Source organism: Salvelinus namaycush, chromosome 33, assembly GCF_016432855.1.
Source record: "Salvelinus namaycush isolate Seneca chromosome 33, SaNama_1.0, whole genome shotgun sequence".
Lineage (NCBI taxonomy): Eukaryota > Metazoa > Chordata > Actinopteri > Salmoniformes > Salmonidae > Salvelinus > Salvelinus namaycush.
In genome coordinates this window covers 36,760,474-36,784,626 of record NC_052339.1, presented here as the reverse complement: position 1 = coordinate 36,784,626, position 24,153 = coordinate 36,760,474, and the positions used below count along the sequence as shown (strand labels likewise).

The 24,153-nt window shown below is 42.8% G+C and overlaps 1 protein-coding gene across 1 annotated transcript in view; it reads right to left on the bottom strand.

Annotated features, from left to right (window-relative positions):
- plcd1a (phospholipase C, delta 1a) overlaps positions 1-24,153 on the bottom strand; it is a 104,529-nt gene that overhangs the window by 53,526 nt on the left and 26,850 nt on the right. The window contains exon 2 of the mRNA XM_038973028.1: positions 13,069-13,227. Coding sequence (XP_038828956.1) covers positions 13,069-13,227 — 159 coding nt within the window. The remainder of the gene's footprint in view (positions 1-13,068; positions 13,228-24,153) is intronic.

Sequence of the window (24,153 nt, the reverse complement as noted above, 5' to 3'; positions counted from 1 at the left end):
GATTCACCAGTTGTTATTTCCTCCTTGTCTTCGGCCAACTAGCTAAACAAGCTAACTATCTAGCACACAATCTGTTAGTGGTAACTAGCTAAACAAGCTAACTATGTAGCACACGATCTGTTAGTGGTAACTAGCTAAACAAGCTAACTATGTAGCACACGATCTGTTAGTGGTAATCCCTAAACAAGCTAACTATCTAGCACACTATCTGTTAGTGGTAATCGCTAAACAAGCTAACTATGTAGCACACGATCTGTTAGTGGTAACTAGCTAAACAAGCTAACTATTCAGTAGACGTCATCATACATCAGAGCGGCAACAGGACATTGTACTGTCTACACTCGGTTTGTTGTTTACATTAAAACATTTTCATTAAATCGATTTTAATCCGAACTGAAGTTTTGTTGCTAAGGATTCCACGAAGTGGTTAGCCTTTACGGCTGGGACTGCAAGTTTGTGTTCCTTTTTTTGCGTGGATTCCGCGAGTGCTAGCTGGCTGTACTACAGACACCTGTCGTCGTCGTGGGAAAGACTCATTGTTATCTTTTCGTAAAACAACTGGTTGCAGTAAAGAGCCAATCTGGATACTAAGGAGATCCTGAGGGAAATCGACGAGTACCAACAGCTTTACGCTATGGAGGAACAACATACTCCTTCATGGAAAGATCCGACCACCTCACAAAATAACTTTAACCCTACAAAAAAAAGAAAAACAGATTCATCTACAGAAACGGACAATTTACTTCCCATTGAAGTAGAGGCTAGTGCTCTGGCTGGAATCCATGCAACACTGGAAAAGTTGTGTGAGGAGGTAGCAGGGCTGAGGGGGAGTTTGGAGTTCATCCAGAGTGAAATTCTCACGATCCAAGGAGAAAACGAGACACTCACAGCCAAAGTAAAAATCCCAAACCAGAAACCGTGGATTGATGGCAGCATTCGTGTGAAACTGAAAGCGCGAACCACTGCTTTCCACCAGGGCAAGGTGACCGGAAACATGACCGAATACAAACAATGTAGCTATTCCCTCCGCAAGGCAATCAAACAAGCTAAGTGCCAGTATAGAGACAAAGTAGAGTCGCAATTCAACAGCTCAGACACAAGAGGTATGTGGCAGGGTCTACAGTCAATCACGGATTACAAAAAGAAAACCAGCCCCGTCGCGGACCAGGATGTCTTGCTCCCAGACAGACTAAATAACTTTTTTGCTCGCTTTGAGGACAATACAGTGCCACTGACAGGGCCCGCTACCAAAACCTGCGGGCTCTCCTTCACTGCAGCCGAGGTGAGTAAAACATTTAAACGTGTTAACCCTTGCAAGGCTGCAGGCCCAGACGGCATTCCCAGCCGCGTCCTCAGAGCATGCGCAGACCAGCTGGCTGGTGTGTTTACGGACATATTCAATCAATCCTTATCCCAGTCTGCTGTTCCCACATGCTTCAGGAGGGCCACCATTGTTCCTGTTCCCAAGAAAGCTAAGGTAACTGAGCTAAACGACTACCGCCCCGTAGCACTCACTTCCGTCGTCATGAAGTGCTTTGAGAGACTAGTCAAGGACCATATTACCTCCACCCTACCTGACACCCTAGACCCACTCCAATTTGCTTACCGACCCAATAGGTCCACAGACGACGCAATCGCAACCACACTGCCCTAACCCATCTGGACAAGAGGAATACCTATGTGAGAATGCTGTTCATCGACTACAGCTCAGCATTTAACACCATAGTACCCTCCAAACTCGTCATCAAGCTCGAGACCCTGGGTCTCGACCCCGCCCTGTGCAACTGGGTACTGGACTTCCTGACGGGCCGCCCCCAGGTGGTGAGGGTAGGTAACAACATCTCCACCCCGCTGACCCTCAACACTGGGGCCCCACAAGGGTGCGTTCTGAGCCCTCTCTTGTACTCCCTGTTCACCCACGACTGCGTGGCCATGCACGCCTCCAACTCAATCATCAAGTTTGCCGGACGACACTACAGTGGTAGGCTTGATTACCAACAACGACGAGACGGCCTACAGGGAGGAGGTGAGGGCCCTCGGAGTGTGGTGTCAGGAAAATAACCTCACACTCAACGTCAACAAAACAAAGGAGATGATTGTGGACTTCAGGAAACAGCAGACGGAGCACCCCCCTATCCACATCGACGGGACAGTAGTGGAGAGGGTAGTAAGTTTTAAGTTCCTCGGTGTACACATCATGGACAAACTGAATTGGTCCACCCACACAGACAGCGTTGTGAAGAAGGCGCAGCAGCGCCTCTTCAACCTCAGGAGGCTGAAGAAATTCGGCTTGTCACCAAAAGCACTCACAAACTTCTACAGATGCACAATCGAGAGCATCCTGTCGGGCTGTATCACCGCCTGGTACGGCAACTGCTCCGCCCACAACCGTAAGGCTCTCCAGAGGGTAGTGAGGTCTGCACAACGCATCACCGGGGGCAAACTACCTGCCCTCCAGGACACCTACACCCGATGTCACAGGAAGGCCATAAAGATCATCAAGGACAACAACCACCCGAGCCACTGCCTGTTCACCCCGCTATCATCCAGAAGGCGAGGTCAGTACAGGTGCATCAAAGCAGGGACCGAGAGACTGAAAAACAGCTTCTATCTCAAGGCCATCAGACTGTTAAACAGCCACCACTAACATTTAGTGGCCGCTGCCAACATACTGACTCAACTCCAGCCACTTTAATAATGGGAATTGATGGAAATTTATGTAAAAATGTACCACTAGCCACTTTAAACAATGCCACTTAATATAATGTTTACATACCCTACATTACTCATCTCATATGTATATGTATATACTGTACTCTATATCATCTACTGCATCTTGCCATCTTTATGTAATACATGTATCACTAGCCACTTTAAACTATGCCACTTTATGTTTATATACCCTACATTACTCATCTCATATGTATATACTGTACTCTATACCATCTACTGCATCTTGCCTATGCCGTTCTGTACCATCACTCATTCATATATCTTTATGTACATTTTATCCCTTTACACTTGTGTGTATAAGGTAGTAGTGGAATTGTTAGGTTAGATTACTCGTTGGTTATTACTGCATTGTCGGAACTAGAAGCACAAGCATTTCGCTACACTCGCATTAACATCTGCTAACCATGTGTATGTGACAAATAAAATTTGATTTGATTTGAAATCCCCGATTCCAACATGGATGGTCTACTCAGGGAGAACAGAGTGATGAAGCTACTAGACATACAAAGTCGTAGCATGCGTGAAAATCAGAAAACAAATTCTGGTATTCCTGAGGACGCATCCAATAATCCAGAGGGCGCGATCAGAGAATTCATGAACTCCGCCTTGAAACTTCCTCTAGAGACTGTAAACAAGGTGGCTTTCCACCGAGAACACAGACTTGGAGCTCGGAGCGACAAGACCAAGGGTCCCCGACCGATCATCGCAAAATTTGAACACTACCAACAAAAGGAGCTGATCAAAAGCAGGGGAAGGAGTTTAATAAAGGGACCAAATTCAGTCTCAATGACCAATTTCCAAGGGAGATAAACAAACGTCGTAAGAGACTGTATCCGGTACAAAGACAACAAAGGATGGATGGTAGGCGTGCCTTTCTCATTGTGGACAAACTCTTTATAGATGGACTGCTATTCCGAGACAGCTCCATAACACCGTGGCTGTACTAAATTCTACAGGGACTTCAGGTTAGGAAAAAAAAGAAGGTATGGGAACTGTAAAAATATCTGAACATTATGGAGTGGATATGAACACACACGTACTCAATTACATGCTCGCTTACACATACGGACTTATACACACACACCTGATCTCGCTCTCTTCTCTCCCTTTCTCTCTATTGTCGAGAACTGTTTTATAATTTAATGTGTTTACTGTTTGTCTATCTTTTTTATGTATTTGTCTACAAGTTTATATATGTTTACAACAAGCAAGGGGTAGATATCAGAATAGGTGCATTGGGGAATAATAACATCTTGTACGGAATACATTTGTCCTGTAGTGAAGCCGTCTAGAGTAATGCAACGTCTCTTTCATGATCATGTGAAACGTCAATTGCTATGGAAATGCTGGGATGTGTTTTTCAATTATGTTAAAGGTAATTATGATGCAACTATGATGGTGATACGATATGGATTACAATTATCATCATGAATATTAAGGCTATACGCATTACATGTTACACACATAGACACTCAACCATGCAAACTGGTGGAGTTATTATTTATTTGGACATCACACATTATAGTCTTACTCTTATACAGACATCGTACACACTCATTATATCACATCCAATATCATACACATCAACCTACTCAGATTTGTTACGCACATAATATCTTGTCTCAATTTTCTAACATCTGTGGCATTGGCTCACAGGCAAACCGGCTGTGGGAACAAGGGAATAAAACAAATATTGCTCGAAACTATTTCTTGAATTGTAAATATCAGACATTTGAAAGCTCTAGTTTGATCTTCATAATACCTCTGATGGCAGTAACTTTACAAGCACTAATTATGGTCCATTTAGACTGAGAATAGTATCTAGTTATGGTAAGAGGTGAAATAAGTATAGCCAGTTATAATTGTAACTGTTTAGCAGATTATAAAAAAAGAAGATCAGTCTTTACATGGCTAACATAAAAGGAATATAACATACTATACTGTTTACAGGAACCTCTACATCCTTAGATGAAGTTGCGTGGAAAAAGGAATGGGGTGGTAAAATAATTTTCTGTCATGAACAAAGGAACTCAAAGGGTGTGATGATATATTAATTAACAAAAATGTTGATCTGAATGTGCAAATAGTCAGGAATGATGATGGATGATGAATATGAAAGTGGACGAAAAAGAGATTTGGTTCATTAATCTATATGGTCCAAATCAGGATGATCCACACTTCTTCGAAAACATTTATACCAATTTATTGAACTTACAGGCAACAAATGATCTAATCATTATGGTAGGAGACTATAACACAGTGTTAAGTACCTCAATGGACCGTAAAGGTAATCACTCTACAAACTATCATCACCGTGCCCTTTAAGGAAATCACAAATATTATGGACACATTCGAAATATTGGATATTTGGAGACTAAAAAACCCCGACCTAGTGAGATATACATGGAGGAGACTTAATCAAGCTAGTCGTCTTGACTACTTTCTTGTCTCTTTCTCTCTTGCATCAAAGGTTAAAAAGTTTTAATAGGAGACAGAATGCGATCGGATCATCATCTAATTGGCATTCACATAACTCTTATAGATTTTCCACGTGGACGGGGATATTGGAAATTTAATCAAAGTTTACTGGAGGACAACTTATTTTTAACTAAGACAAAAAAAAGATAACGTAATTTTTCCAGTATAATATAGGTTCAGCAAATCCCCTTATTGTTTGGGATACGTTTCAATGTACCTTCAGGGGTCATTCAATTCAATATTCATCAATAATAAAAAAGCAGTTTCTGGCTAAAGAGACAAGACTAACAAGGGAAATCCATGAACTAATAGTACAGGTAGATGGCAACTAAAAACGATACTACAGAGATACAAAATAAATTAGAGGAAAAACAAAAAGAACTTGAGGAACTTATTCAAGAACAATCTAATGTAATCTATTACAAAAAATAAAGCAAACTGGATGGAATATGGAGAAAAATGCACAAAATTCTTCCTGAATCTCCAATACAGGAACGCTAACAAAAATAATTTGCAGAAACTCGTTACTGAAGACGGAGTCATCTATGATTCTCTGAATCATATTTTAAAAAAGGAAGCTAATTATTTTAGGCAGATGTTCTCTTTTCTGTCTCATCCTTTCCCACTGAATGAAGATTATGGTAAGGAATTCTTTCCAAATAATATAAAAACTTGAAAATTAACAAATGTACAGAAAGATCAGCGTGAAGGCCAAATTACAGAAGAAGAACTTCTTGAGGCTATTAATTCCTTTCAGTCTGGAAATGGTGGCATACCGGTAGAGGTATAACGGTAGAGGCATACCGGTAGAGATATTCCCGGTAGAGGCATACCGGTAGAGGTATACCGGTAGAGGTATATCGGTAGAGATATTCCCGGTAGAGGTATATCGGTAGAGATATTCCCGGTAGAGGCATACCGGTAGAGGCATACCGGTAGAGGCATACCGGTAGAGGCATACCGGTAGAGGCATACCGGTAGAGGCATACCGGTAGAGGTATACCGGTAGAGGCATACCGGTAGAGGCATACCGGTAGAGGCATACCGGTAGAGGTATACCGGTAGAGGTATACCGGTAGAGGTATACCGGTAGAGGTATACCGGTAGAGGCATACCGGTAGAGGTATACCGGTAGAGGCATACCGGTAGAGGTATACCGGTAGAGGTATACCGGTAGAGGCATACCGGTAGAGGTATACCGGTAGAGGCATACCGGTAGAGGCATACCGGTAGAGGTATACCGGTAGAGGCATACCGGTAGAGGCATACCGGTAGAGGTATACCGGTAGAGGCATACCGGTAGAGGCATACCGGTAGAGGCATATCGGTAGAGGTATACCGGTAGAGGCATACCGGTAGAGGCATACCGGTAGAGGCATACCGGTAGAGGCATACCGGTAGAGGTATATCGGTAGAGATATTCCCGGTAGAGGCATACCGGTAGAGGCATACCGGTAGAGGCATACCGGTAGAGGCATACCGGTAGAGGCATATCGGTAGAGGCATATCGGTAGAGGCATACCCGGTAGAGATATACCGGTAGAGGCATACCCGGTAGAGGCATACCCGGTAGAGGTATACCGGTAGAGGCATACCCGGTAGAGGCATACCCGGTAGAGGTATACCGGTAGAGGTATACCGGTAGAGGCATACCGGTAGAGGCATACCGGTAGAGGCATACCGGTAGAGGCATACCGGTAGAGGCATATCGGTAGAGGTATACCGGTAGAGGCATACCGGTAGAGGCATACCGGTAGAGGTATATCAAGTATTTTTTGATATACTGAAAGCTCCATTGTTAGATTGTTTTAACTACACCTATAGAAATGGTAGTCTGTCAGGTACTCAGCAGGAAGGTCTAATTTCTCTATTATTAAAACAAGACCCAGATGGCAAATATAAAGACCCAGTCTATCTAAAAAACTGGAGGCCCCTTACACTTCAATGTTGTGATGCAAAAATACTAGCGAAATGTATAGCACTCAGAATTAAAAGGGTTTTACCAGGTATTGTTCATCCTGATCAGACAGGTTTTTTACATGGACGATACATTGGAGATAATATACAACAACTACTAGAAATAATAGAACATCATGAAACATATAAGAAGCCAGGAATGGTATTTATAGCGGATTTTGAACAGGCATTTGATAAAGTGAGACTGGATTTTATTTATAAATGCCTGGATTTTTTCAATTTCGGTAATTCTCTTATAAAATGGGTAAAAATAATGTATAGCAACCCCAGGTGTAGAATAGCAAATAACGGCTACTTCTCAGAGAGTTTTGAATTGTCAAGAGGAGTTAAACAAGGGTGTCCGCTGTCACCATATCTATTTGTTATTGCCATCGAAATGCTAGCTATTAAAATCAGATCCAATAACAACATTAGAGGATTAGAAATCCAAGGCTTAAAAACAAAGGTGTCCGTGTATGCCGATGACTCAAGTTTTATATTAAGTCCACGAGCTTAGATCCCTGAAATGTCTCATTGAATATCTAAATAACTTTTCTGTACTCTCTGGGCTAAAACCTAATTATGATAAGTGTACAATATTACGTATTGGATCCTTAAAATACAACTTTTACATTACCCTGCAGTTTATCTATAAAATGGGCTGATGGTGAAGTAGACATACTCGGTATTCATAACACAAAATATATAAATAAGCTCTCCACAATGAATTTCAATACAAAACTTGTAAAAATAGACAAGATCCTGCACCCATGGAGAGGCTATTTATGGAAAAATTGCCCTGATTAACTCCTTAGTCATATCTCAGTTTACTCACTTACTGATGGCGCTGCCTACTCCTGATGATTCGTTTTTCAAATCATATGAGCAAAAAATATTTCGCTTTGTCTGGGACGCTAAACCAGACAAAACAAAACATGCCTATCTATATAATGAATATGAATTGGGTGGGTTGAGATTATTAAATATAAAAGCACTAAACCTCTCTCTAAAAGCTTCACTTATTCAAAAGTTTTATTTGAACCCTAAATGGTTCTCAAGTAGATTACTAAGAAAAGCTAATCCATTGTTTAAAAATGGCCATTTTCGATTAATTGAAAATGATACTTTTTTCAAAGTATCTCTCTTTTTCAAACAAGCATTTCAGAGCTGGCTACAATTTCAATTTCATCCCCCTGAAAAGATAGAACAAATATTACAACAAATATTATGGCTGAACTCAAATGTGCTGGTTAATAAAATACCTGTATTTATGGGAAAGATGTTTGAAAAGGGTTTATTGTTCTTAAGTGAGATTGTAAATTGGATTAGTAGAGTTATGTCCTTCATGGAGGTCTGCTCAATCCAAGAGTACAACCAATTGATTACAGCATTGCCCCAAAAATGGAGGAGGCAGGTGGCAGCGGGAGGAGGTAAGGAACTGGTCTGTCTGCCCAATATAAAGGATCAAAACTGGCGGAGGAATAAAAATAGCATAAATAGGAAAGTATACCAGTATACCAACAAAATGTATACCAACAAAATGTTGAATATTTGGGGCATAAAATCATCGAAGCTCTGCAGATTTTGTTGTGAGGATACAGAATCAATGGACCATTTATTTTGGTATTGTCCTCAGGTAGCCTGTTTCCGGTCTCAGGTTCAGGAATGGCTGAAAATGAATAGCATAAATCTAAAATTTACCCTAGAAATAGTACTGTTCGGAGATCTGGAGAGACCGGGTCAGTCAATTACTAATATACTAATACTCTTAGTAAAAGTTTTTATTTTCAACTCGTGGATTCTATTCGATTAGATAGAAGGACAGTATACGTTAAACATCACAGGATGACAGATATTTAGTGGGAGATCTGTCAACGTGCCCTTGAGCAGGTCATTGACCCTGGATACTTCTGTGTCGCGCTGAATGGGAGTCTGTTGGATGACTGGTATGATGTAGTTGTTGAGTGGCTTCACTGCAAGTATATTGTATGTTTCGAATATTCAATTAAATTAAATAAAAAAATAAATATGACAAAATAATGAAAAAACTAAACCAATAAAAAAATTACAAAAAGACTCCCGCAGCGTGGCAGACTATGCGGTGGATATCCGCACGTTGGCAGCTGAGAGTGCCTGGAACTCGGAAGCGCTGTTCGACATGTTCCTGCACGGAATATCGGAGGAAGTAAAGGACAAGCTTGCAGCCTGGGAACTACAGACGGATCCCGACTCGCTCATAACCATTTGGATCGATGGGTGACTACGGGAGTGAAGGGAGGAGGGGAGGTACGATTTCCCTCACCCAAGGCTTCCACCTCACCTCCGAAGCATCCCGGAAGTCCCCTACAGCTCGGTTGCCGAGAGAACCCGAGGCTACCCGATTTCCCCCGAGAGTCTCCGAAGTCTGCCGATTCACCTCTTCCCGAGCCGATGCAACTAGGCAGAGCCAGGCTGCCCTCAGCTGAACGGCTATACAGGCTTCACAATAAGAGTTGCCTGTATTACGGGACTACTGGTCATTTCGTGTCCGCCTGTCCACTTAAAGACAAGGCTCACCGGTAGGAGCAAGTACTCTGGTGGGCCATACAGAGAACTTTTCCTCTCCCCTTACTCGCACCCCTTTTCATGCCATCTTGCTGTGGGGAAACCAGTTGAAATCTCTCCGGGTACTCATCGACTCTGGGGCCGCTGAGAGCTTTATGGATGCTACCCTGGCGTCCGAGCTGGACATCCACACTAAACCCCTCTCCATTCCCATGGACGTTAGAGCGCTGGACGGGCGCTCTTTAGGCCGGGTCACCCACAAAACAACCTCCATCAACCTACGTGTGTCAGGGATGTGCAACCCCCAGCCTGACTAGTAGTGGTATCCAGGGATGTGTAACCCCCAGCCTGACTAGTAGTGGTATCCAGGGATGTAACCCCCAGCCTGACCAGTAGTGGTATCCAGGGATGTAACCCCCAGTCTGACCAGTAGTGGTATCCAGGGATGTAACCCCCAGTCTGACCAGTAGTGGTATCCAGGGATGTAACCCCCAGTCTGACCAGTAGTGGTATCCAGGGATGTAACCCCCAGCCTGACTAGTAGTGGTATCCAGGGATGTAACCCCCAGCCTGACTAGTAGTGGTATCCAGGGATGTAACCCCCAGTCTGACCAGTAGTGGTATCCAGGGATGTAACCCCCAGTCTGACCAGTAGTGGTATCTAGGGATGTAACCCCCAGTCTGACCAGTAGTGGTATCCAGGGATGTAACCCCCAGCCTGACTAGTAGTGGTATCCAGGGATGTAACCCCCAGTCTGACCAGTAGTGGTATCTAGGGATGTAACCCCCAGTCTGACCAGTAGTGGTATCCAGGGATGTAACCCCCAGTCTGACCAGTAGTGGTATCTAGGGATGTAACCCCCAGTCTGACCAGTAGTGGTATCTAGGGATGTAACCCCCAGTCTGACCAGTAGTGGTATCCAGGGATGTAACCCCCAGTCTGACCAGTAGTGGTATCTAGGGATGTAACCCCCAGTCTGACCAGTAGTGGTATCCAGGGATGTAACCCCCAGTCTGACCAGTAGTGGTATCTAGGGATGTAACCCCCAGTCTGACCAGTAGTGGTATCCAGGGATGTAACCCCCAGTCTGACTAGTAGTGGTATCTAGGGATGTAACCCCCAGTCTGACCAGTAGTGGTATCCAGGGATGTAACCCCCAGTCTGACCAGTAGTGGTATCTAGGGATGTAACCCCCAGTCTGACCAGTAGTGGTATCTAGGGATGTAACCCCCAGTCTGACCAGTAGTGGTATCTAGGGATGTAACCCCCAGTCTGACTAGTAGTGGTATCCAGGGATGTAACCCCCAGTCTGACCAGTAGTGGTATCTAGGGATGTAACCCCCAGCCTGACCAGTAGTGGTATCCAGGGATGTAACCCCCAGCCTGACTAGTAGTGGTATCCAGGGATGTAACCCCCAGCCTGACCAGTAGTGGTATCCAGGGATGTAACCCCCAGTCTGACCAGTAGTGGTATCCAGGGATGTAACCCCCAGCCTGACTAGTAGTGGTATCCAGGGATGTAACCCCCAGTCTGACTAGTAGTGGTATCCAGGGATGTAACCCCCAGCCTGACTAGTAGTGGTATCCAGGGATGTAACCCCCAGCCTGACTAGTAGTGGTATCCAGGGATGTAACCCCCAGCCTGACCAGTAGTGGTATCCAGGGATGTAACCCCCAGCCTGACTAGTAGTGGTATCCAGGGATGTAACCCCCAGTCTGACTAGTAGTGGTATCTAGGGATGTAACCCCCAGTCTGACCAGTAGTGGTATCTAGGGATGTAACCCCCAGCCTGACTAGTAGTGGTATCTAGGGATGTAACCCCCAGTCTGACTAGTAGTGGTATCTAGGGATGTAACCCCCAGCCTGACTAGTAGTGGTATCCAGGGATGTAACCCCCAGCCTGACTAGTAGTGGTATCCAGGGATGTAACCCCCAGCCTGACTAGTAGTGGTATCCAGGGATGTGTAACCCCCAGCCTGACTAGTAGTGGTATCCAGGGATGTAACCCCCAGTCTGACTAGTAGTGGTATCCAGGGATGTAACCCCCAGCCTGACTAGTAGTGGTATCCAGGGATGTAACCCCCAGCCTGACTAGTAGTGGTATCCAGGGATGTAACCCCCAGTCTGACTAGTAGTGGTATCTAGGGATGTAACCCCCAGTCTGACCAGTAGTGGTATCTAGGGATGTAACCCCCAGTCTGACTAGTAGTGGTATCCAGGGATGTAACCCCCAGTCTGACTAGTAGTGGTATCTAGGGATGTAACCCCCAGCCTGACTAGTAGTGGTATCCAGGGATGTAACCCCCAGTCTGACCAGTAGTGGTATCCAGGGATGTAACCCCCAGCCTGACTAGTAGTGGTATCTAGGGATGTAACCCCCAGTCTGACCAGTAGTGGTATCTAGGGATGTAACCCCCAGTCTGACTAGTAGTGGTATCCAGGGATGTAACCCCCAGTCTGACTAGTAGTGGTATCTAGGGATGTAACCCCCAGCCTGACTAGTAGTGGTATCCAGGGATGTAACCCCCAGTCTGACCAGTAGTGGTATCCAGGGATGTAACCCCCAGTCTGACCAGTAGTGGTATCTAGGGATGTAACCCCCAGTCTGACCAGTAGTGGTATCTAGGGATGTTTTTTTATTTTTTTATTTTATTTAACCTTTATTTAACCAGGTAGGCAAATTGAGAACACGTTCTCATTTACAATTGCGACCTGGCCAAGATAAAGCAAAGCAGTTCGACACATACAACAACACATAGTTACACATGGAGTAAAAACAAACATATAGTCAATAATACAGTGAAAAAAATAAAAAAATAAGTCTATATACAATGTGAGCAAGTGAGGTGAGATAAGGGAGGTGAAGGCAAACAGATATATGTATAAATAAATAAAAATATAAAAAGGCCATGGAGGCGAAGTGAGTACAACACAGCAAGTAAACTAAAAACTAAAAAAAACCCACAGTAGTGGTATCCAGGGATGTAACCCCCAGTCTGACTAGTAGTGGTATCCAGGGATGTAACCCCCAGCCTGACTAGTAGTGGTATCTAGGGATGTAACCCCCAGTCTGACTAGTAGTGGTATCCAGGGATGTAACCCCCAGTCTGACCAGTAGTGGTATCTAGGGATGTAACCCCCAGTCTGACTAGTAGTGGTATCTAGGGATGTAACCCCCAGCCTGACTAGTAGTGGTATCTAGGGATGTAACCCCCAGTCTGACCAGTAGTGGTATCTAGGGCTTTGTTGTTTCATAACAGAATGGAGGTAAATGTGTTTGAGGCCCATCAATGGGCTACCATTCAGTTGTAGATGTTGATGTACATGAATGGTATAGTAACAGTGCAGTACTCACAGTTCTGTTTTCTCTTGAAGATCCTGTGTGACTCTTGCCATACGGTCACGTAGTCATCATGCAGCTTGTACATTCGGACCTTTTTCCAAGAGGAAGACTTTACTTTCATCAGCTTTCCCCCCACCAGCAGGACCTGGAGGTCCACATCGCCCTCTAAACCTAGTGGGGTCACACAGAGGTTAGAGGTCAGGCAGACATTAACCGTCACATAAAAGAGCTGCATCATTTGGCTCCCAAACGGCTCCCAAACGGCTCCCAAACGGCTCCCAAACGGCTCCCAAACGGCTCTTCATTCAAAATGCTAGAACATCGACCTAGAACCAAAAGTAGGCTACCATTATGTCAGATCGTGATATGCTCGTTCAAATACATTTTTATCTGGACGAATTATTAGATCACAATTATTAGATCACATGGACGAGAATGACTTGCTCTCCCCACTATTTATTGTTTCTGCAGTGGGGATTCACCATCTTCAGATAATTATTTTGTAACTTATTTGCAGATAGTCATTGTTTAAATAGTAAAAAGCACTAGTACCAGTATGTAAATCAGGAAGCCAGATTATTGTCTCTTTCATCAATGCGATTTGGTTCCCAACGTTCACCAAAATGAGCCATTCAAAAAGAGCCATTAGTTAGTGAATGACCCATCACTACTTGCTACCACTCAGCGCTCAAAATTGCGACCAAAACACTCCCATTTGTGACCCATTTTTTATTGGTTGTTATGTTGTTATGGTGTTATGGTTGTTATGTTGTTATGGTTGTTATTGGTTGTTATGGTTGTTATGGTGTTATGGTGTTATGGTTGTTATGGTGTTATGGTGTTATGGTGTTATGGTTGTTATGGTTGTTATGGTGTTATGGTTGTTATGGTTGTTATGGTTGTTATGGTGTTATGGTTGTTATGTTGTTATGGTTGTTATGGTGTTATGGTTGTTATGGTTGTTATGGTGTTATGGTTGTTATGGTTGTTATGGTGTTATGGTTGTTATGGTTGTTATGGTTGTTATGGTGTTATGGTGTTATGGTTGTTATGGTTGTTATGGTGTTATGGTTGTTATGGTGTTATGGTTGTTATGGTTGTTATGGTGTTATGGTTGTTATGGTGTTATGTTGTTATGGTGTTATGGTTGTTATGGTGTTATGGTTGTTATGGTTGTTATGGTGTTATGGTGTTATGGTGTTATGGTGTTGTGGTTGTTATGGTTGTTATGGTGTTATGGTTGTTATGGTGTTATGGTTGTTATGGTGTTATGGTTGTTATGGTGTTATGGTGTTATGGTGTTATGGTTGTTATGGTTGTTATGGTGTTATGGTTGTTATGGTTGTTATGGTGTTATGGTTGTTATGGTGTTGTGGTTGTTATGGTGTTATGGTTGTTATGGTTGTTATGGTGTTATGGTTGTTATGGTGTTATGGTTGTTATGGTTGTTATGGTGTTATGGTTGTTATGGTTGTTATGGTGTTATGGTTGTTATGGTGTTATGGGTGTTATGGTTGTTATGGTTGTTATGGTTGTTATGGTTGTTATGGTGTTATGGTGTTATGGTGTTATGGTTGTTATGGTGTTATGGTGTTATGGTTGTTATGGTGTTAACGAGCTGGTCTCGTTAGTTTTTGCTTCACAATTACCTTTTTTTGTATTATCAAGATTTATTTAAACAGCAATGGATATGCAACAAAGGGAATGTTCACTATTCAAAGAGTTTAGTCTGAAGAGATGCACGATCCAGTCATCATGCACTGAGATGCACGATCCAGTCACCATGCACTGAGATGCACGATCCAGTCATCATGCACTGAGATGCACGATCCAGTCATCATGCACTGAGATGCACGATCCAGTCATCATGCACTGAGATGCACGATCCAGTCAGCATGCACTGAGATGCACGATCCAGTCATCATGCACTGAGATGCACGATCCAGTCAGCATGCACTGAGATGCACGATCCAGTCAGCATGCACTGAGATGCACGATCCAGTCACCATGCACTGAGATCCACGATCCAGTCACCATGCACTGAGATGCACGATCCAGTCACCATGCACTGAGATGCACGATCCAGTCACCATGCACTGAGATGCACGATCCAGTCATCATGCACTGAGATGCACGATCCAGTCAGCATGCACTGAGATGCACGATCCAGTCACCATGCACTGAGATGCACGATCCAGTCATCATGCACTGAGATGCACGATCCAGTCAGCATGCACTGAGATGCACGATCCAGTCATCATGCACTGAGATGCACGATCCAGTCACCATGCACTGAGATGCACGATCCAGTCATCATGCACTGTTTGAATGAACGTTTCTAAAGGCTTTCCCAAGAAACCTTCGCAATTAAATGTTGACTGCAGAGTGTCTGGCAGAATGACATATGATTTGTATCAATCGCGGGGTAATTGTTTTGTAAACTCCCCCACCACATGTAGTGTACACTAACACCACCATACAAACACAATGGTCTCTTGCTAGGCGTTAATTGAACTAAAGGACACTTTTTTTTTTAATTCTTCCCAGACCTCAAAAGTGGTCTCCGGATTTGGTTTAAGCATTGTTGTGGACTTAGAACTTAGAATAATGTAGCTTTTCTATTAAAAACATGTGATTTTGAGAGTGAACCTGAAAAAAAACAAGAAAACTGGGAAAAATAAAACCGGGAAAATTGAATTTATCAAAAGATAAAACAGGGCCCTACAACTGTAAGGTGATTGTACAAAATTAATAACAATAACACCCTTTTGAGAATTTTCCCTCCAAACAATCAATGCAAATATGATATTATTTGTTAAAATGTAATTATTTGTGTATGGAGGGTCAGTCATTATAGGCTGTAGGATACCTGCTATGGAGGGTAGGTCATTATAGGCTGGCTGTAGGATACCTGCTATGGAGGGTAGATCATTATAGTCTGTAGGATACCTGCTATGGAGGGTAGGTCATTATAGGCTGTAGGATACCTGCTATGGAGGGTAGGTCATTATAGGCTGTAGGATACCTGCTATGGAGGGTAGGTCATTATAGGCTGTAGGATACCTGCTATGGAGGGTAGGTCATTATAGGCTGGCTGTAGGATACCTGCTGTGGAGGGTAGATGTCAAAGGGAATCCCAGCCACAAGCTGCCCAGTGACACAAGGCTGCAAGACGAGGTAAATGACTTCTCTGCGCCCTTCGAGGCAAGCAACACTGAAGCATGCATGAGAGCATGAGTCAGTAATACCTATATCTTTCAAGCAGACCACCACAGTCCCTGTGCCCAAGAACACCAAGGGAACCTGCCTAAGGGACTACCGACCCGTAGCACTCACATCTGTAGCCATGAAGTTCTTTGAAAGGCTGGTCATGGCTCACATCAACTCCACCATCCCAGACATCCTAGACCCCCTCCAATTTTCATACCACCCCAACAGATCCATAGATGACGCAATCTCAATTTCACTCCATACTGCGCTTTCCCACCTGGATGAAAGGAACACCTACGTGAGAATGCTGTTCATTGACTACAGCTCAGCGTTCAACCCCATTATCCCATCCAAGCTCGTCACCACGTTTAGGACTCTGGGTCTAAACACCTCCCTCTGCAGCTGGATCCTGGACTTACGTGCCGACCGCAGGTGGTGAGGGTAGGCAAAATCCCCTCCAAAAGACTGATCCTCCACATGGGGGCCACTCAGGGGCGCGTGCCTAGTTCCCTCCTGTACTCCCTGTTCACCCACCACTGTGTGGCCAAGCACGACTCCAACACCATCATTAAGTTTGCCGACGACACAAAGGTGGTAGGCCTGATCATCGACACCGATGAGACAGCCTATAGGGAGGAGGTCAGAGACCTGACACCGATGAGACAGCCTATAGGGAGGAGGTCAGAGACCTGACACCGATGAGACAGCCTATAGGGAAGAGGTCAGAGACCTGACAGTGTGGTGCCAGGACAACAAACTCTCCCTCAATGTGATCAAGACAAAAGAGATGATCGTGGACTACAGGAAAAGGAGGACCGAGCAAGCCCTAACCACTACTATTATAAACACAATCCTAACCTCTACTATTATAAACACAATCCTAACCACTACCATTATAAACACAATCCTAACCACTACCATTATAAACACAATCCTAACCACTACCATTATAAACACAATCCTAACCTCTACCAATGTAAACACAATCCTAACCACTACTATTATAAACACAATCCTAACCTCTACCAATGTAAACACAATCCTAACCACTACTATTATAAACACAATCCTAACCTCTACTATTGTAAACACAATCCTAACCTCTACTATTATAAACACAATCCTAACCTCTACTATTATAAACACAATCCTAACCACTACCATTATAAACACAATCCTAACCACTACCATTATAAACACAATCCTAACCACTACCATTATAAACACAATCCTAACCTCTACCAATGTAAACACAATCCTAACCACTACTATTATAAACACAATCCTAACCTCTACCAATGTAAACACAATCCTAACCACTACTATTATAAACACAATCCTAACCTCTACTATTATAAACACAATCCTAACCTCTACTATTGTAAACACAATCCTAACCTCTACTATTGTAAACACAATCCTAACCTCTACTATTGTAAACACAATCCTAACCACTACTATTATAAACACAATCCTAACCACTACCATTATAAACACAATCCTAACCTCTACCATTATAAACACAATCCTAACCTCTACCATTTATAACACAATCCTAACCTCTACTATTGTAAACACAATCCTAACCTCTACTATTATAAACACAATCCTAACCTCTACTATTATAAACACAATCCTAACCTCTACTATTATAAACACAATCCTAACCTCTACTATTATAAACACAATCCTAACCTCTACTATTATAAACACAATCCTAACCTCTACTATTATAAACACAATCCTAACCACTACTATTATAAACACAATCCTAACCTCTACTATTGTAAACACAATCCTAACCACTACTATTATAAACACAATCCTAACCTCTACCATTATAAACACAATCCTAACCTCTACTATTGTAAACACAATCCTAACCTCTACTATTGTAAACACAATCCTAACCTCTACTATTGTAAACACAATCCTAACCTCTACTATTATAAACACAATCCTAACCTCTACTATTGTAAACACAATCCTAACCTCTACTATTATAAACACAATCCTAACCTCTACTATTGTAAACACAATCCTAACCTCTACTATTGTAAACACAATCCTAACCACTACTATTATAAACACAATCCTAACCCCTACCATTATAAACACAATCCTAACCCCTACCATTATAAACACAATCCTAACCCTACCATTATAACACAATCCTAACCTCTACTATTGTAAACACAATCCTAACCTCTACTATTGTAAACACAATCCTAACCTCTACTATTATAAACACAATCCTAACCTCTACTATTGTAAAACACCAATCCTAACCTCTACTATTATAAACACAATCCTAACCTCTACTATTGTAAACACAATCCTAACCTCTACTATTGTAAACACAATCCTAACCACTACTATTATAAACACAATCCTAACCACTACCATTATAAACACAATCCTAACCTCTACCATTATAAACACAATCCTAACCTCTACCATTATAAACACAATCCTAACCTCTACTATTGTAAACACAATCCTAACCTCTACTATTATAAACACAATCCTAACCTCTACTATTATAAACACAATCCTAACCTCTACTATTATAAACACAATCCTAACCTCTACTATTATAAACACAATCCTAACCTCTACCAATGTAAACACAATCCTAACCACTACTATTATAAACACAATCCTAACCTACTACCATTATAAACACAATCCTAACCATCTACTCATTATAAACACAATCCTAACCTCTACTATTATAAACACAATCCTAACCTCTACTATTGTAAACCAATCCTAACCTCTACTATTGTAAACACAATCCTAACCTCTACTATTGTAAACACAATCCTAACCTACTACTATTATAAACACAATCTAACCTCTACTATTATAAACACAATCCTAACCATCTACTATTATAAACACAATCCTAACCTCTACTATTATAAACACAATCCTAACCATCTACTATTATAAACACAATCCTAACCTCTACTATTATAAACACAATCCTAACCTCTACTATTATAAACACAATCCTAACCTCTACTATTATAAACACAATCCTAACCTCTACTATTATAAACACAATCCTAACCTCTACTATTATAAACACAATCCTAACCTCTACTATTAGTAAACACAATCCTACCACTACTATTATAAACCAATCCTACCTCTACTATTATAAACACAATCCTAACCTCTACTATTATAAACACAATCCTAACCACTACTATTATAAACACAATCCTAACTACTATTATAAACACAATCCTAACTCTACTATTGTAAACACAATCCTAACCTCTACTATTGTAAACACAATCCTAACCTCTACTATTGTAAACACAATCCTAACCACTATATTAAAACACAATCCTAACCACTACCATTATAAACACAATCCTAACCTCTACCATTATAAAACACAATCCTAACCTCTACTATTGTAAACACAATCCTAACCTCTACTATTATAAACACAATCCCAGGAGCCACTACAGTAGTGAGTCATTAGCAGACTCTCTGATCCAGCCATACAGTAGTGAGTCATTTAGCGACTCTCTGATCCAGAGCCACTACAGTAGTGAGTCATTTAGCAGACTCTCTGATCCAGCGCCACTACAGTAGTGAGTCATTTAGCAGACTCTCTGATCCAGCGCCACTACAGTAGTGAGTACATTTAGCAGACTCTCTGATCCAGCGCCATTATATTTTTTGATCTACATAGTGAGTCATTTAGCAGACTCTCTGATCCAGAGCCACTACAGTAGTGAGTCATTTAGCAGACTCTCTGATCCAGAGCCTACAGTAGTAGTCATTTAGCAGACTCTCTGATCCAGCGCCACTACAGTAGTGAGTCATTTAGCAGACTCTCTGATCCAGCGCCACTACAGTAGTGAGTCATTTAGCAGACTCTCTGATCCAGCGCCACTACAGTAGTGAGTCATTTAGCAGACTCTCTGATCCAAGCGCACACAGTAGTGAGTCATTTAGCAGACTCTCTGATCCAGAGCCACTACAGTAGTGAGTCATTTAGCAGACTCTTGTCTGAGCCAAGTCACTACAGTAGTGGTCATTTAGCAGACTCTCTGATCCAGCGCCACTACAGTAGTGAGTCATTTAGCAGACTCTCTGATCCAGAGCCACTACAGTAGTGAGTCATTTACAGACTCTCTTATCCAGAGCACTACAGTAGTGAGTCATTTAGCAGACTCTCTGATCCAGTCACTACAGTGGGAGTCATTTAGCAAGACTCCTCTGATCCAGAGCCACTACAGTAGTGATTCATTTAGCAGACTCTCTTATCCAGACACTACAGTAGTGAGTCATTAGCAGACTCTCTGATCCAGAGCCACTACAGTAGTGAGTCATTTTAGCAGACTCTCTGATCCAGAGCCACTACAGTATGAGTCATTTAGCAGACTCTCTTATCCAGAGACACTACAGTATGGAGTCTTTTAGCGACCCTCTGATCCAGAGTCACTACGTAGTGAGTCATTTAGCAGACTCTCTGATCCAGCGCCACTACAGTAGTGAGTCATTTAGCAGCTCTCTGATCCAGAGCCACTACAGTAGTGAGTCATTTAGCAGACTCTCTGATCCAGAGTCACTACAGTAGTGAGTCATTTAGCAGACTCTCTGATCCAGCGCCACTACAGTAGTGAGTCATTTAGCAGACTCTCTGATCCAGAGCCACTACAGTAGTGAGTCATTTAGCAGACTCTCTGATCCAGAGTCACTACAGTAGTGAGTCATTTAGCAGACTCTCTGATCCAGAGCACACAAGTAGTGAGTCATTTAGCAGACTCTCTGATCCAGAGCCACTACAGTAGTGAGTCATTTAGCAGACTCTCTGATCCAGAGCACTACAGTAGTGAGTCATTTAGCAGACTCTCTGATCCAGAGCACTACAGTAGTGAGTCATTAGCAGACTCTCTATCCAGCACTACGTAGTGAGTCTTAGCAGACTCTCTGATCCAGAGCCACTACAGTAGTGAGTCATTTAGCAGACTCTCTGATCCAGAGCCACTACAGTAGTGAGTCATTAGCAGACTCTCTTATCCAGAGCCCTACAGTAGGTAGTCATTTAGCAACTCTCTGATCCAGAGCCACTACAGTAGTGAGTCATTTAGCAGACTCCTTATCCAGAGCACTACAGTAGTGAGTCATTAAGCAGACTCTCTGATTCCAGAGTCACTACGTAGTGGTCATTTAGCAGACTCTCTGATCCAGAGCCACTACAGTAGTGAGTCATTTAGCAGACTCTCTGATCCAGAGACACTACAGTAGTGAGTCATTTAGCAGACTCTCTGATCCAGAGTCACTACAGTAGTGAGTCATTTAGCAGACTCTCTGTTCCAGAGATACTACAGTAGTGAGTCATTTAGCAGACTCTCTGATCCAGAGATACATACAGTAGTGAGTCATTTAGCAGACTCTCTGATCCAGAGCCACTACAGTAGTGAGTCATTTAGCAGACTCTCTGATCCAGAGATACATACAGTAGTGAGTCATTAAGCAGACTCTCTGATCCAGAGTCACTACAGTAGTGAGTCATTTAGCAGACTCTCTGATCCAGAGACACTACAGTATGAGTCATTTAGCAGACTCTCTGATCAGAGCCCTACAGTAGTGGTCATTTAGCAGACTCTCTGATCCAAGCCTCAGTAGTGAGTCTTTAGCACTCTCTTATCCAGAGACACTACAGTAGTGAGTCATTTAGCAGACTCTCTGATCCAGAGTCACTACAGTAGGGAGTCATTTAGCAAACTCTCTGATCCAGAGCCACTACAGTAGTGAGTCATTTAGCAGACTCTCTTATCCAGAGTCACTACAGTAGTGAGTCATTAAGCAGACTCTCTGATCCAGAGTCACTACAGTAGTGAGTCATTTAGCAGACTCTCTGATCCAGAGCCACTACAGTAGGTGATTCATTTAGCAGACTCTCTGATCCAGAGACACTACAGTAGTGAGTATATTAGCAGACTCTCTGACCCAGAGTCACTACAGTAGTGAGTCATTTAGCAGACTCTCTCTGTTTCCAGAGATACTACAGTAGTGAGTCATTTAGCAGACTCTCTGATCCAGAGATACATACAGTAGTGAGTCATTTAGCAGACTCTCTGATCCAGAGCCACTACAGTAGTGAGTCATTTAGCAGACTCTCTGATCCAGAGATACATACAGTAGTGAGTCATTAAGCAGACTCTCTGATCCAGAGTCACTACAGTAGTGAGTCATTTAGCAGACTCTCTGATCCAGAGACACTACAGTAGTGAGTCATTTAGCAGACTCTCTGATCCAGAGCCACTACAGTAGTGAGTCATTTAGCAGACTCTCTGATCCAGAGCCACTCAGTATGAGTCATTTACAGACTCTCTGATCCAAGACCCTACAGTAGTGAGTCATTTGCAGACTCTCTGATCCAGAGCCACTACAGTAGTGAGTCATTAAGACATAGACTCTCTGATCCAGATCGCCTACAGTAGTGAGTCATTTAGCAGACTCTCGATCCAGAGCACTACAGTAGTGAGTCATTTAGCAGACTCTCTTATCCAGAGACACTACAGTATGAGTCATTTAGCAGACTCTCTGATCAGAGCCCACAGTAGTGAGTTCATTTAGCAGACTCTCTATCCAAGCCCTACAGTAGTGAGTCATTAGCAGACTCTCTGATCCAGAGCCATTACAGTAGTGAGTCATTAAGCAGACTCTCTGATCCAGAGCCACTACAGTAGTGAGTCATTTAGCAGACTCTCTGATCCAGAGTCACTACAGTAGTGATCATTTAGCAGACTCTCTGATCGAGCCATACAGTAGTGAGTCATTAGCAGACTCTCTGATCCAGAGCACTACGTAGTGATCATTTAGCAGACTCTCTATCCAGAGCCACTACAGTAGTGAGTCATTTAGCAGACTCTCTGATCCGACCACTACAGTAGTGAGTCATTTAGCAACTCTCTGATCCAGAGCCACTAAGTATGAGTCATTTAGCAGATCCTATCCAGAGCCACTACGTAGTGAGTCATTTAGCAACTCTCTGATCCAGAGCCACTACAGTAGTGAGTCATTTAGCAGACTCTCTGATCCAGAGCCACTACAGTAGGAGGGTCATTTAGCAGACTCTCTGATCCAGAGCCACTACAGTATGAGTCATTTAGCAGACTCTCTGATCCAGAGTCCATACAGTAGTGAGTCATTTAGCAGACTCTCTGATCCAGACGCCACTACAGTAGTGAGTCATTTAGCAGACTCTCTGATCCAGAGCCCTACAGTAGTGAGTCATTTAGCAGACTCTCTGATCCAGAGCACTACAGTAGTGAGTCATTAGCAGACTTTCTGATCCAAGCACTACAGTAGTGAGTCATTTGCAGACTTCTGATCCAGAGACACTACAGTAGTGAGTCATTTTAGCAGACTCTCTGATCCAGAGCCACTACAGTAGTGAGTCATTTAGCAGACTCTCTGATCCAGAGACACTACAGTAGTGAGTCATTTAGCAGACTATCTGATCCAGAGACTCTACAGTAGTGAGTCATTTAGCAGACTCTCTGATCCAGAGCCACTACAGTAGTGAGTCATTTAGCAGACTCTCTGATCCAGAGCCACTACAGTAGTGAGTCATTTAGCAGACTCTCTGATCCAGAGTCACTACAGTAGTGAGTCATTTAGCAGACTCTCGATCCAGAGCCACTACAGTAGTGAGTCATTTAGCAGACTCTCTGATCCAGAGCCACTACAGTAGTGAGTCATTTAGCAGACTCTCTGATCCAGAGTCACTACAGTAGTGAGTCATTAAGCAGACTCTCTGATCCAGAGCCACTACAGTAGTGAGTCATTTACCAAGACTCTCCTAATCCAGAGCCACTAACAAAAAAAAAAATTGCCGTTTGTGATGGGGGG